At 51.0% G+C, this 15,492-nt stretch overlaps 1 protein-coding gene across 1 annotated transcript in view; it reads left to right on the top strand.

Moving 5' to 3' along the window:
• Positions 1 to 15,492, top strand: part of SDCCAG8 (SHH signaling and ciliogenesis regulator SDCCAG8) — a 209,818-nt gene that overhangs the window by 186,421 nt on the left and 7,905 nt on the right. The window contains exon 17 of the mRNA XM_063082814.1: positions 14,071 to 14,197. Within this exon, the coding sequence (XP_062938884.1) occupies positions 14,071 to 14,197 (127 nt within the window). The remainder of the gene's footprint in view (positions 1 to 14,070; positions 14,198 to 15,492) is intronic.

The raw sequence follows: 15,492 nt of genomic DNA on the forward strand, positions 1-15,492 counted from the left end.
ATTCAATCACGCACCACCTTTCCCATCACGGGGAAATCAACCTTTTTTCTCTCCGCTTGTGGGGGGTGCGGGGGAGGGGGGATTGGGACGTGAGCGTGGAGTTAATGAAGCTTTCACCCGTGTCCTTCCCTCAACTGCCATCTCGGGTTAATCCCGTCCTTCTGCCAAAGTCCACCGGCCCGAAGAGCCCCCGCGGAGGGTCCCGGGCCCGCCGCGGTGCAGGTGCAGGGGAAGGTGCAGGTGCAGGGGAAGGTGCAGGTGCAGGGAAAGGTGCAGGTGCAGGACGCCCGCTCCGCGGCTCGAGCTCCGCGGAGCAGCGGGACACCGAGGGGACGGCGCGGGCCGGGCGGTGGCGGAGCTGGAGCCCGAGGCCACCCTGCCCGCGGGGAGAGGGGCGCCTCCTGCCCGGAGCAGGTGCTGGCGCGCGGGGGGCGCACGCGGAGCCTGCGGGGCGCTCCCCCCGCAGAAGCACATTGCCCGGCGTGGGGTGGGGACGCGGCGCGACCCGGGAGGGCTCTGCCCCGTGTGCGCTTCAGCCCCGGCGCGACCCGGGAGAGGCTCGGCCGCGTCCTGAGCGTGCACAGCTGCTACCCGGCTCGGCAGCGGGACTGCACGGACACGCGGAGGCTGCAGCGTTTCACTGGCAGCCTCTAGCACGGGGAAAAAAAGATCTGCCTTCTGTTTGGCACTCGCTCCTTTCTGAAGCAGAAAATTCTCTCTGGGGATGGCTTAGGGTGCAGGGTACTCCCACTACCTCGTGGGTCAGGGGTCGGGAGAATGTCACAGTCCTGCCACCCGCCTCTTTAAATGGGGGCACGCAGCCCGGGAGGACAGGGGCAGCCCAGGAGGACAGGGGCAGCCCGGGAGGACAGGGGCAGCCCAGGAGGACAGGGGCAGCCCGGGAAGAGAGGGGCAGCTCAGCAGGACAGGGGCAGGACATGGGCAGCCCGGGAAGACAGGAGCAGGCTACCCCCAAACACGCGGGCCCCCGCCCCTCCTGTCGTGATCGCTGCCAGGACAGTCGCTTCCACCGCCGCCGACCCTTGCTTCTCCCAGCACAACCGAGGAACTAGCATTCAGGGATTAAACGCTGTACGGTTGATTTAGCATGGGGGGGGAGGGCTGTTTCTTTCTTTCTTTTTTTTTTTTTTTTTTTTTCTTTTTAAAATCTGGGCACTGTTGCCCTCAGGGGTTTCCTGGTCTACACAGCAGGTGCTCACCAAGAGTGAAGCTGCCCTGTGCTGCCTGCTGTCACCTGGAGCAGCCCCGAGGAAGGCCCCTGCCTGCCTTTCCTGTCTGTCCCTCTTATTCAGGAAGGATGCACATTTTGCTCTATAAGGAACACTGACCACGTCCTGCTGAAACATACAACCCCCACCCCTTCCTGAGACCACCCTGTGGGGAGCCTCTCCCCTCTCTGCACTGAGTTCCAAGGTCTCTCCTGCTATCTCGAGGACCGCACATCTTGTGCACAGAGAGGGTTTCTGGTTGGAACACCTAAAAGTTGATTGATTACAGAGAGATGTGCTAAACTGGCATATTCCAAAGCAATCTTTAATATTCATTTTCTTTGCCACCTTTCTCAAGGCCACAGTGGTTTCCTGGGCTACATGTGGCATTTTGTTAACTAGCGCTACTTAAAAAAAAGAGAGTAGGGAGTGTTGGAAGCCTAGACTGGTTCTCTTGCCACTCCTTAAAATTCAAAATTTTGCAGCCCAAACATTTAGAACTTGACTTAGCACATCCATTCTCCCCCACAGTGGCTCACAACTGGGCAGGATCCGTCTCTTCTGCTGCTGGAGCCCACTAGAAACCAAATGAGCCCTCCAGCAGATCTGATCACCCCAATCTGTCGGGGACCTTCTAGCTGGAAGAGTTATGCCAGCATATTATCCCAGCACTCATCACTGTGTGGAGAACCCCCTTTTACTAAATGATTGATTACTCTTAGCAGAATTCCTTTGGCTGCAGATTTTATTCCTGAGTCACTCTGTTCAGCTCAATTGGTCGCCTTCAGTTACCGTGGCAACCAGCAGATGGGGTTCTTTGACAAGGGTCAGCAGGAAGGCTGCCTTAGTATAGATGGAAGAGGAGCTAAATAAAAAGCTTTCGGCATTGACAGTTCTGTAGTGGATGGCCAGGAGTTGTTATCAGATTACTTGCATTAAAACCTAATTAAGATGTGTGCCAGTAAGTGCACCGTAGTGATTGAATCTGGTTACTTAGCTGCCGTGGGCTCACTCTTTTTCGATCACACCTCTGTGACCAATTTGGCTACCCCAAGGATGGTGAAATGTGAAGGAAATAGAGTAGGACCCCACTGTAGTGTGGAACTTGATACACTGCAGAAGGGTTTTAGTCTGGAGCGCTAGGAAGACCTCATCGGAACAGAACCTTCCTGAAAACACAGCACTGGGCGGCAAAAACCCGAGGTGGCAACCGAGCAGGACCCCCACGTGCCTGATCGTTCCATATCTTCCTTTAAGACTATTGTTGCTTTAGTTGCAAATAGCATTCATCAAAATAAAACTGGCCATTAATTGTCCCACATTAAAGAAGTCTAAAGAAACATGACAACTGAATGCAAAGGATCTATTGTGGAGGGGGGAAGGGACATTACTGGGTCACTTGACAAAACTGGAATGTGGTAGGTTAAAACCATTATATCAATATTAAATTTACTGTAGTTGATAATATACTATGGTTCCATAAGAGAATATCTTTTTCCTTTGGAAATGCACACTGCAACGTCTAGGAGAAAGGCACAATGGTGTACGCAGCTTACTCTCAAATGGTTGAGAAAAAAAAATTATATACACAGAGAGATAGAGAGGGAAGCAGTAAGGCAGAATGTGTGTAATACATCAAATGGGACAAAATGATCACCATAGGTGAATTTGGATTAAGGGGATTTGGGTATTCTTTGTACTATTCTTGCAATTTTTTATAAATTTGACATTATTTCCAAATAAACTGTTTTTGAAGGAGTGGTGCTTGGGTTTAGAGTGAGGTCGGGTGTGGTATGAGAGACAATGTGGGCTTTTCCTGCTGGTATGGCCTTGAGCCGGGTGCAGCCTGGATTCTACTCTGCAAAGATTCAGATTTTCAACAGTTCCCATTTCTCTTTGCACGGTGGGGCCGCACTCACCACAGCTCTGCTTGTGCTTAAAAAATAGCTGGTTAAGGTAACTCAGGCTTGAGGCAAATGGCCTTCTAGGCTTCAAAGTCTAAGATTTTTGACATGTCAACTCCTGTCCCTTTGTTTCATGATGTCAGGATCATTTATTCACACCCAGTCTTCCAAAGGTATGACAGGCTCAGCCCTGGTCAGATAGCATTTACACTTTAAGGTTACAAGGCAGTTATGCAACAGATGGTCCCAATTGCCCTAAGGTGAAACTGGGCCTCCCTTCCAGTAAAAGCACTGTTTTAGACAGTTGGTCCAAGAGAAGTCCCCGGTGACACTGTCAGAGGCTTCAGGGACTGCTGGAAGCGGTGGTGCTGTGTCGCCTTGGCCAGTTGTCTGTTCAGTGAGAGGTCATTGAGTGGCACTGTGGGAGCCTGCCAGCAACAAGTTTCCCAAGGTGGTCTTTAGAGCTTCTGGCCTCCCGTGTCTGCATCCTTCGTGCCAACACCACTTTGTGCGCCAGGTCAGTGCTGCTCAGAGTGTGGTTTCCAGACCAGGGCCAGTCCGCGAACTGCTTGTATACAAGATAAGAACTGACACTGAGAGTGTTTAGAAACTTTTATAGCAATTAGACAGTGCTAACTCATTTTTATTATACATACAACCATCAGTCTACGAAAGATTGAAAATTGAAAAAGAAGAAAAAATTAAACCAAAGCTGGTTCTCCTCATTGAGCTGGTTGGAAAAGCACTGGTCTAAGGATTTCCTCTTTTGTCACGCCCCTGGGCCTCAGAAAATGAGCCTGTGTCAGCTGTTTCCCAGAAAGTTGCTCAGAGTGTTACCTTTCTCAAAGCCTTTTCCCTAAATCCTTATGTTTTAGTATGGAAGAGAAGCCTTTTCCAGGCCTTTTAAAAAAGGATTTTGAAATGTTGCAAAGGTCATTGGATTTGTAGTCAAGGGATGTGGGTTCCAGCCCTAGATTTACTGCAGACAGGCTGTGTGACATTGGGCAAGTCATCTGTACTCTCTGGGCCACAGTTTCGACATGATGTGCTGAACTGAATGAACTCTAAGGTGCCTCTCAGCTCTAACATGACATGATTATTTTATGGAAAAGAGCAGGGGTCTTTCCCCCATCACTGCCCCCAGGCTCCTTCTGTTCCACGTCTGCTCACAGCTAAGACTAATAAAGAATTTGAGAGAATGAGAAATTAAAGGAGCAGTATAGGAACTCAAATTCTGTTTTTTTTTTTTTTTTTTTTTTTTTTTTGTCGTTTTTTCGTGACCGGCACTCAGCCAGTGAGTGCACCGGTCAGTCCTATATAGGATCCGAACCCGCGGCGGGAGCGTCGCCGCGCTGCCAGCGCAGCACTCTACCAAGTGCGCCACAGGCTCGGCCCCAAATTCTGTTTTTTGAAGGTGTAAACTCCCCCCAGAATTGCATGAGCCTCAGGATGAATTACTCTATTGAATGAAATCATTATTGAATTGGGTAGATTTGGGCAAAGGAAATTTAAATAGCAAACCAGCCACTGAAAGTGCCCTAACTTTCTCAGTGAGGTCAGCAGGCTAGAATGTGCTCCAGATTCCTGAGCACACTGCTTGTTCCGGCAATTCTGTGTGACAACATGAAATGGAATTACGAAAAATGTGACAGCGGTTTTTAAGCATGGGATCAAAGTAGACAGCTTTAAATTAGCATGGTTTGTTCACCAAAATTAATTACCTAGAATAGTAATTAGGGTAATTGGGTTTTCATGACTTCAGCTTAGGTGACCTACGTGTATTGCTAAGACGATATATCTGATGATATTTGAAGATAGGAACGTGGTAATATTCTGTGAAGTCATGGTATTGTAGAAATGTGGAACTGGGAGAGGACTTAGTCACCTTCTAGCACTGAGGCTGGCCAACTTTTTCTCTAAAAGGTCAGGTAATAAGTATGGCCATGTGGTCTCTTTCGTACTACTGGGCTGTGTGCAGAAGCAGCCATAGACAGTACGTGAATGAAAGAGCACAACTGTTTCAATGAAAGGTTATTTAGGGGCACTGAAAGTTGAATTTCATGCAGTGTTCACATACTGTTCTCCTTTTGATTTTTTTCTCCCAATCATTTAAAAATGTCCAAGTCATTCTCAACTGGCAGATCGTACAAAAACAGGCAGTGGGCCAGGTTGGATTTGGCCTGTGGTCTGAAGTTTGTCGACCCCAGTTCCGGCCTCTCCTCTCATTTCACAGGTGAGGAAACTGAGATTCAGAGTGATCACAAGATCTGCTCAAGTTCTCATGACTGACGCCAAAACATTTTAGGAGCAGACTAAGCTTTCATTTAGACAGTTGGTTGTTTTGATGATCAAAATTATTCTCCAGAAGAATCATTTTGTATGTGTGCTTGATACTGTGAATTATAATCTACCAGTGGCTCTCACACTGTGACTTGTTCAGAATCACCCAGAGGACTTATTAAAACACATACTGTGGGCCCCACCCCCACAGTGTCTGATTCAGGAGGTCTGGAGCTATTTTCTCAGTTTTACAAATGGAGAACCTGAGGCCGAGCGAGTTCAAACCTCTGGCCTGAGGTAAAATAGCTAGTGCGTGACAGGACTGTGAACCCGTGTCCCCTTCTCCAAAGTCCAGCACTCTTCACCTATTCTGGGGATTCTTTTAATTAAATGGCAAGTTCCACTAGTGTACTTAAAATAATGTATATGTTTCTATATGTACTTAAATAGTGTACTTAAGCTAATGTACATGTACTATAGCTGAAATTACAGGTCTTATGTTTAGTATAAACACTGTGCATTTGGAAGTCATTTGTTCATTCCAAGGGTCTGAACGTCAGGCCCCTTGCCAAGTGCTGGAGATGGAGCGCTGAGCAAGATCCTGGTCCCGCACTCAGGACATTCGTTGTTGGGTGGGAGAGACAGACAAGCCCTAACTGTGGCCATGTGGACGGCCGGCCGCAGGGAAGTGCAGAGGGGGGGAGCTCTGCAAGGACAGGACAATCAGGCTGAGCATTAACAGACCAGGAGGAATCAGCCACGAGAACTAGGAGAAAGGCATTGCAGGCGGCGGGCACGGCATGAGCGCATGTCTGCAGAGTGGTTTGGAGTGGCTTGGATGCCGGGGGATAGTGGGAGGGGCCAGAGTGACGGACCTTGTCACCATTGCAAAGGAGCTTGGCCTCACTTATACTTAGAGCTGCAGGTAGCCATCAAACGGAGACATGATCAGAGGTTTGTTTCAGAAAGATCCTTCTAGTCTGGCTGCTGCGGGGAGTGTGTATTGGAGGGGCCACGTGGAAGGAGTGTGGGGGAGGAGCGCTGGCCAGGATGGAGGGTCTGCAGGGGACTCAGCCATGTGACCGATGAAGCAGAGGCAGGTGGCAAGAAAGACCTTGGGGACTGGTGACTGAAGATGGTCCCACACATGTGAGAGGGACACGGGAGGTGGGGGAAGCAGGGGAGATGAGTCCAGTGAGTCACGTGACCAGTTGGAGGTGGCCTGGAAATGCTGGGAAGAGGCTTGAGGCAGAAGTTAGGTGCTGGCGGTCCTCAGCCTCTCCGCTTGGGGCCAGAAGTACAGATAAGAAAAAGTCACGCGCTGGCAGAATGTCACAGGTGAGGAGAGAGCTGAGCCCAGCCCTGAGTGACACTAGCCCTGGAAGGTCTGATGGCACAGGAAGAGGTGCCTGGGCAGGCGGGGCCAAGGGGGAGGGGAGGGAGAGTCAGAGGAGACCAATGAGTAGCACGTGGCCCTCGGGTGTCGTCGGTGACTTCAGCAATCCTGGCTCTACCCCTTTTTTTTTTTTCCCAAGTATGAGCTGAGCTCGGACAAATGACTCACTTCTCTGTGCCTCGCTTTCCTCGTGCACAGAATGCACATGATAATCACACCTACCGAGTAGTATCGCTCTGAGGATTAAATGAGCTAATGAATGGACAGTGCTTACAATCCTGGGCACTTACTAAATGCTCAGTAATTATTAGAGTGTACTACTGGGAACAGTAGAAAACTGAGTGCATATTTTACAGATAAAATATTTGCACCTTTTAAATCCATCTGTCGTTAGAAAAAATGTCTTCATTTCCATGAGGAGGCCCCCTCTCCCAGGGAAATTGTGGGTCTGAGCATTTTGAGAGCACTTTTCTCAGAAGAGGAAGGAGAAGCTTTACTGTAGTCAGAGTGACCACAGAGGAAGGGCTCTGGTCTGGAAACATTGCAGAAGAAAAGACATGTTATTACCACAACCAAAAACCACAACCCCCCCCCCCCCCAAAACCCCACAGTTGTCTGTAGGAAGCTCCCAGGTGGAATTGTTGTGAAACTAAAACCTCTAACAGAAAAACATAGTTGCCTGAGGCTATCGGCCACCCCTGGCGGAGAACAGGGGGCTGGCCCGGAGCAGGCAGCCCTCGCTGGTGGCTGGTGGCCCAGGTACTGGTACTGGGTTCACAAGCGTTCGTGTGGTTATTATACCTCGTAACTTATTTATGCACTGCATATATTTTGTATGTATCACATACAACATAAAAAAATTTAAATATATGTATTCACTTGCTTTCACAGTATTCATAGCAAATGAATGTCTGAAGCGGAGGACCAGAGCTGGCAGCTTGCACCACTTCTGTTTTGCATAAGATATTTTCCCCAGCCCACTCAGCTTTATAAAGTTGTTTTGTATTTCACCACTTGCTCCGTCTTATCTTGAAGTCTTGCATCGTTTTATAAAATGCTGGTTCTGATAATGCTTGCGGGTGTGGCTAAGAGAATCACTGTTGGCCCAATAGAGATCTGCCCCGGCCCAGCATACAGTGAGTCCCCTGAGATTTTATCTGCAGCTGTGCCTTTAGAAACCCGGGCCTGTTTGTTCCCATGGTAACTGCTGCCCCTTACACGCCTGAAATTCCTGGTGATGCCTTTGCACAGAAGGGGAGACCATGCTGACCACACTACCTCAGCCTGGGGCAGCTGATCTCCCCCCAGAGTCTCCAGTCCTGCCGGGGCGGTGTTTGTGCACCTGCAGGTTCTGAAGGATGTGAGCCTCATGCACGAGATTAGGAAGGGACACCAGCCCTGGGTGCAGAGCTTTCTGGAAGTGTCCTTCCTCATGGACCGGCTGACCCCACTGTGCCCTGTGAGGGCGGGGGAGGACAGTGCTTCACAGGCAAAGGGATGACCTCACTGCTCCCTTGGACACCATGACAGCAGGTGCACACACCAACTACATGGTGGGGGGGGCATCCCCAGGACAGGATGGAATAATCCCTGCCGTTGCAGAGATGAGATACAGGCCTGGGGAAAGAAAGGTCTGAATTAGGGGCTGAGCTCTGACATCTGGTGATTCTGTCTCTCCTGCTGTGTGCTTGTAGGTTCTCGGGGACGCCTTGCAGGAGGGGTCGCTGCCTAAGCAGACTCCCAGGCCCCATGATGACAGCCCACTTGCTCCTTTCCCTAGTGAATGCCCCGTAGAGGAAAAAGCAAAGAAAGAGCCCCCAACAGAACAATAAATCACAATCCCTCCAAACGGCAATTAAGCCAAGACCTGAACACGGAAAAGAAGCACCCAGCCCCGTGAGGCTACCACGCAGGCAGAGGGCAGGCAGAGGGCAGCCCTGGAAGGGGAGGGCGGGCGGCTGAGTGGGCTTCAGGAGGACGGGAGCCACCGTGCAGAGGAAGTCAGGGGCCTGTGTCTGCCCAGGGGGCGCCCCTCTGCTTGGCAGATCTGTCCCTGCCCCTTTCCCAGCACCCAGCCCTGCCCTCTCCCTGTGGGACGCAGAGGCTGATGTGCTCAGCTGCTCACCCCTGCGCCTGCCTCCCTCTCGCCTCAGCGAGGAGGGTCCCAGGCTCTGCCACGGTGCCTTCGTTTCTTGGGCAGCTACCCTCTGCCTTGAGGGTTTGTCCTGACTCCTCCAGGGCCCTCCCCGCCGGCTCCACTGGCTGCCACATCTGCGCCCCTCTTGCCACCCTCCCCCGCTGGGCATCATTGCGCACAGAGACAGCTCTCCTCCCTGCCTGGACCTCCAGGTTCAGCTTTTCTCCTGGGTCATCCATCTCCGTGTCTTGCTGGCTTCCAGTCGTCTGCCAGCTGTCAAACGTGCCGGCCCCCCACAGCCCTGACCCAGACCCACTTCCCTTTCATGCCAGCAAGGTTCTCAGCCAGTAAGTGGTCGGGACTCAGATAGCTGCCCTTTTAACAGATTGCCCCCAGTTGAAAATCTCTGCCAGCCTTTTCCCAGGGCAAATCCTGGCTCAGGTTCACGGCCTCACCTCCCAGCACATTTGGCCCGCACAGCTGGCACTCCAGCCTGGCCCTCCCTAGGCCCGAAGCTGCATAACTGCATGTCCCACAGGTACCCCAGACTCATCCCGACCCCGGAATTTCTACCTGAGGCTTGTCCCTCCTCCCATCTTCTTTTTTTTTATTTTTATTTATTTTTATTTTATTTTTTATTTTTTTATTTTTTTATTTTTTTATTTTTTATTTTATTTTGTCGATATACATTGTAGCTGATTATTGCTCCCCATCACCAAAACCTCCCTCCCTTCTCCCTCCCCCCTCCCCCCCAACAATGTCCTTTCTGTTTGCTTGTCGTATCAACTTCAAATAATTGTGGTTGTTATATCTTCTTCCCCCCCCCCCCCGTTTGTGTGTGTGTGTGTGTATGTGTGTGTGTGAATTTATATATTAATTTTTAGCTCCCACCAATAAGTGAGAACATGTGGTATTTCTCTTTCTGTGCCTGACTTGTTTCACTTAATATAATTCTCTCAAGGTCCATCCATGTTGTTGCAAATGGCAGTATTTCATTCGTTTTTATAGCTGAGTAGTATTCCATTGTGTAGATGTACCACATTTTCCGTATCCACTCATCTGATGATGGGCATTTGGGCTGGTTCCAACTCTTGGCTATTGTAAAGAGTGCTGCGATGAACATTGGGGAACAGGTATACCTTCGACTTGATGATTTCCATTCCTCTGGGTATATTCCCAACAGTGGGATAGCTGGGTCGTATGGTAGATCTATCTGCAATTGTTTGAGGAACCTCCATACCATTTTCCATAGAGGCTGCACCATTTTGCAGTCCCACCAACAATGTATGAGAGTTCCTTTTTCTCCGCAGCCTCGCCAGCATTTATCGTTCATAGTCTTTTGGATTTTAGCCATCCTAACTGGGGTTAGATGGTATCTCAGTGTGGTTTTGATTTGCATTTCCCGGATGCTGAGTGATGTTGAGCATTTTTTCATATGTCTGTTGGCCATTTGGATATCTTCCTTAGAGAAATGCCTACTTAGCTCTTTTGCCCATTTTTTAATTGGGTTGCTTGTTTTCTTCTTGTAAAGTTGTTTGAGTTCCTTATATATTCTGGATATTAATCCTTTGTCAGATGTATATTTTGCAAATATTTTCCCTCCTCCCATCTTCTCTCAGCAAATTGCACCACCACTGCCTGCAGGACAAAGTCCACACGAGTATTTGTTAGTTTGGCTACAAGGCTTTGTTGCGTCCAGCATTATCTCTGAGCAGCCTGCAGCCCCTGGTCCAGCGCACCATAGCTTTGCAGCGCTGCCCCATGTGGGAAGGCCCTGCCCTGCCAGCCCACCCCACTCATCCCTTCACAGCCCAACTTGCCAGCCAAGCGACCTTGAACTAGTCATTTATCCTGTCTATGCCTCAGTTTCCTCATCCTTAAAGTGGGGATGATAATTAGTTCGTGCCTCGTGGAATTGCTGTGAGCACTAAAGCTGATAAGTGATGATCTCTCAGCACCACGCCTGGCATGTGGTAAGCGCTCAGCAGACGCTGCTGCCTTGCGAGCAGGCCCCGGCCCTCTCAGAGCTCACACGTGCTGTGTCAGCCGTCCCTCTTTGTGCCTTCGCAGTACCCTGTTGGAATTCAGCACCTGTGTTTTTCCAAGTTGGTCTCTCTTCAACTGGCTGGGAACCCCCTGAGGAGAGGGACATTTGTGATTCTTAATGTATTCCCAGTATCTACCTTAGTCTTGACACTTTAGAAGTGTTTACCAAGGGCTGCTTGGTTTGGCGGGTTGACTTAATGAATTAACCCACCAATAACAGTTGTTAAGAACACCTGGGCATTGCCGGGATGTGACTCCAGGCTCTACCACTTACTTGTGTGACTTTGTGTAAGTTTATTTAACCTCCCAGCTTCATTTTCTCATCTGTAAACTGGGGATGACAGTGCTGGCATGTACGTCATAGGAGCATAGTGAACCTTCAATTAGAGATTCAACGTGCAGCAGGAAGCCCCGGGGCTCGGTCAGTGCTACCTGTTGTCCGTGGCGGTAGCTGCAGCTGTGGCTGGCTGAGGACAGGAACTTGGGACATCAGAAAGGAGAGTCATAATGACCATGGAAAAGACAAGACAACTATGTGTCTAATGGACACCCCAAGAAATCTTTTCTAATTGATGGTCATGAAACATCTATTAACAGAGTTTAGGCTGGGTTGCGTAGTATTGGGGACTTTTCCAAAAATAGCTTTAATTAAAAAAAAATCTGTTTTCCCAGTATTCATAATAGGCCTTGAAAGAGCTGCAACAGAAAAGCATGTCCTTTAAAAAGTCCCTTTTGTTTGAATTCTGAGTTGTTTTTAAACATGTGGGTTTGGGTTTGTTGTAGTTTCTACCTTTTCCAAGCTTGTCATTGACTTCTCGGCTCTATGAGGAGTGACAGAATAGGGGCCGAACCCCCAAAAGGAGGGGAATGTTTATTAAAGGGAGTCCCGAGAGGGACTGCTTGGTTTGAAAAGTGAGTCGAATTCAAATCCATCCTTAGCTCTTGAGCCGTGAAGCGAGTGAGGGTCAGTGTTCCGCAGGGATGTCACCCCTCACCGCATGGGTGCTTCTGTGCGAACCCCCCGAGCAGCTGACTTCCCGCTCTCGTGCTGGGCTCACACCGGGCACTTGATCCGGTTGGTCTGGGTGGGATCTGCCTCCCCCCAGGTAACTGCTGCCGCCTTGGAGAGCAGAGTTCGCAAAGTAGGTTCTGCGGCTCCAAGAGGAAGGTCTAGGCAGGAACTGGCCCTCTCTCTGGTGGCCGAGCCAGTGTGGCCTGCCAGTGGCCTGCTTTCTGTGCTGCCAGAGCAGGCTTGGCTTTGCCCATCGCCCTGGATAAGGCAGCCATCCCTTTTCAGGAGCCCAAAACCACATACTGAACCCATCAGTCCACAGCACTGTTATCCCATTTGATCCAAACACAGGGCAAGGGACCACATGGAGAATGGCCACTCTTGGCGCCTTCTAGCCATCAAGTCTTAATGGTGTCATTTATTGATCACGTTTCTGTTCCATTCGTTTCAAGCAAGCAGGAAGCCAATGGGCCACTAGCTTGGTAGCTCTTAGCCTGTGGCAGTCTCCACACCCAGGACATAATTGGAGGGGAAAAGCCACCACAGAGAGCTCAACTGCTAATGCTGACGCTTTCTGCCTGACAATTTAAATGTGCAGGCAGCGGCCTGTCTGCTTTTCAAGGAAAAAGGCTGTTCTCACATCTCTGCGTCTTCCATGGGGCCCATCCGAGCGCAGGGACGCTTCTGTCTGGCCCATCCTCAGTGGGGTGACCAGCTCTCAGGAGCACCCGGCCTCCCTCACAGCGTGATGGGGTGGGGTGGGGGCAGACAGGGCTTCCCAAAGCAGCGATGCCCTGGGTTCCACCAGAAGGAAACTTACTTTCCTCCTCCATGATCAGGGGTGGGGGGATCATTATCATTTATACAGTAGCGACGCAGGAAGACTCTCACGCTTGGATGCAAGATCTTGCTCGGCGTCGAGGGACCAGCCGTACCTGGAAAGAGGAGCTGAGTCGTGCCCTTGGCCCTCCTGAGCTGGAGACCCGGCATCAGGGGCAGGACCCTCTCCCCCGGGAGAGCACGTGTGAAGTCCTAGAATACTGCTGGGCTTCCCAGAACGCAGCTTTACCTGTGCCCAAACGTGGCATCATTTCCAGTAGATGAACCTGCCCAACCTGAAGGCCGAATCTTCGGCCGTGTAAATGTTCAGTTGTGCTCAGAGCCCACCGGGGTCGCCCCTCCAGGAGAGCTTGAACCAAGGGCAGCCCCACACCAGTGTCTGCAGAAGAGTCTGCCAGGTGTTTGACTCATATAGCCTGAAGCTTGAAATGCACCCTGAGCTTTTAAAATCCTTTTCTTGTGAAAATACAAGTTGATTTCCCCTCCGGTCCTTTTGGTGGGTGAGGACCTTGCAGAAGGGCTCGCATCTACCTTCCTTCCAGAACAGTTCTGGGTCGTCTTTCAACTCGGAATGTAATCCAAAGTCGACTTCTCCGTGGGTGTGCTAGTGGCTGTAGGAAGCCGTCTGTGGACAGATGAGGATAATAGTTTGAATTAGCAAGTCTGGAGAGGAGAGCCCATCAGCAGAATGACAAATTTAGGATCTTTAAAGACATCTGGTCAGCGATGCCGGAGCTCGTGATTGACTGGTCGATTAATAATGGAAAGCCCTTAGTTCAGTGTTTCCATCGTTCCTCGCCCACTTCCCCAGCCAGGGCCGGCCGTCTGCTCAGCCTGCCGCAGACGTTTCTAGCTGAACGGTGGAGGCATTTAGGCGCCTCATCTTTGCTCTCTGCTTGGGAGTTCAAGGTTTCAATTTTTCTTCTACTCACCCAGCTTATCTGTGTGTTTTCTAATTGACAATGTATTGGGAAGGCTCTCAGTTCCCGCGCACGCTTGATCCAGTGCCATTCAGTGTCACAGATGCTTGCCAAGGGCCACTGCTAGCCAGAGCCATGCACCTCAGGCTCCCCCGAGACTTTAAGCTCACGGTTCCCTATCAGGAGCTCCCCTCGTCCATGTAGCAATGCAGCCTGTGGAAAGGGCTGGAGTCAGCTGTCCCCCTATTCTCTGAAGCACCCACTTCTCAGGACCCATCTCTAATTCTGCGGTGGATTTCTCTCCAGGCTCAGGCAGCTGGACAGACACAGCCAGGCCACAGCACAGCAGCTAGTGCAGCTCCTCAGCAGGCAGAAAGAGCTGCTCCTGGAGAGACAGAGCCTGTCGGAAGAGGTGGACCGTCTGCGAGTCCAGGTACCGTGCAAAAGCCAGCGCCAGGGAGAACACGTGGGGGTCTGCAGATGGGTCTTTTTCACGTTCCCTTTTCAGAGCTGCACCTTAACAGGCTACAATTCCTCCTGATCACATTGGTCTTAGCTGGGAGGAAGATCCTGAAGACTATACTGGGCACAGAGGGCGACACAGAGAAGAGTAAGCTGTGGGCTGGGCCTGGTAAGGGAGCCAGAGCCCATGCAGGCGAAAGGTCCCAGGCCCAGGAATCCAGAAGCCTCAGGGCGCTTAGCTGCCCTGTGCAGACCACACTGCTGGGGGCGGGAGGGGACCGGAGGGGGGACTGCCATGGTCAGGGCAGGCCTTGTGGGGGAGGGGGCCTTGAACTACCCCTGAAGGGTGGGCACGGCTTGAACTGGCTGAGGAGAGAGTGTTCCCAATTAGGGACTTTCTCACGAATGGAATTCAGGAGGCTTGTCCTAAATTAGCTGACGGATAATTGGGCTAGTACCTTGAGTGCTTGCAGAGCGTCCAGCAGTGTTATATGCAGAACGTGCATTAACTCTCTTTACCCTTGAACAAGCCGGCCAGACCAGCATTACCGTCTCCATTTTACAGATAGGAATACTGAGGCTCAGACAAGCCAAAGAGCTAGCAAGTAGGGACACCACAAATGGAGCCTAAGTCTGACTCTACAGCCCTGGCTTTCCCCATTCAGGTCGGAGCCGGGGCCACCAGCAGGGACAGTGGAGGAAAGAACGTGCCCAGGTGAGTTGGCGTATGGAACGCAACCTCTTTCTTCCCACGTTGCTTCTCTTCCTGTCAGAGAGGCTGTGCTTTTTGCCCCATCAAGCAGTTTGTCAGGATAATGAGGTGGCCCGTGGGCTGGCCGTGGCCACTGCCTGAATTAGGATTTCACCAGGTGCTCACCCTGAGTGCCCAGGGGACTTCCCGCAGGAAGTGCTGGGAGTGATTACTGGGAAAAACAGATCTGGAGATGAAAATGATGAGGAATTGACCCTCATTCTCTTTTCAAAATGACCACGTGCTGAAGGGTTGTCAGGAAGCTGTAAATACTGGCTTTTCCCACTCACCCCACCAAATCCTTCTGCAGAGCATTCGTTTGTTCACAATAGTGGGCACCGCCGGGTGCCAGTCCCTGAGCTACGGCCTGGAGATGTTGGCACGGCCCCACTCCCGTCCCTGCATGGGGAAGGCGGAGAGCACGGCTCTGAGTCCGAGCCACACGGCACCACAGTCGTCCAGGATGCCAGGGCCCCACCGCATGCAACCAAGGCAGCATGGCCGGGGGCAGTGCC

Source organism: Cynocephalus volans, chromosome 18, assembly GCF_027409185.1.
Source record: "Cynocephalus volans isolate mCynVol1 chromosome 18, mCynVol1.pri, whole genome shotgun sequence".
NCBI lineage: Eukaryota > Metazoa > Chordata > Mammalia > Dermoptera > Cynocephalidae > Cynocephalus > Cynocephalus volans.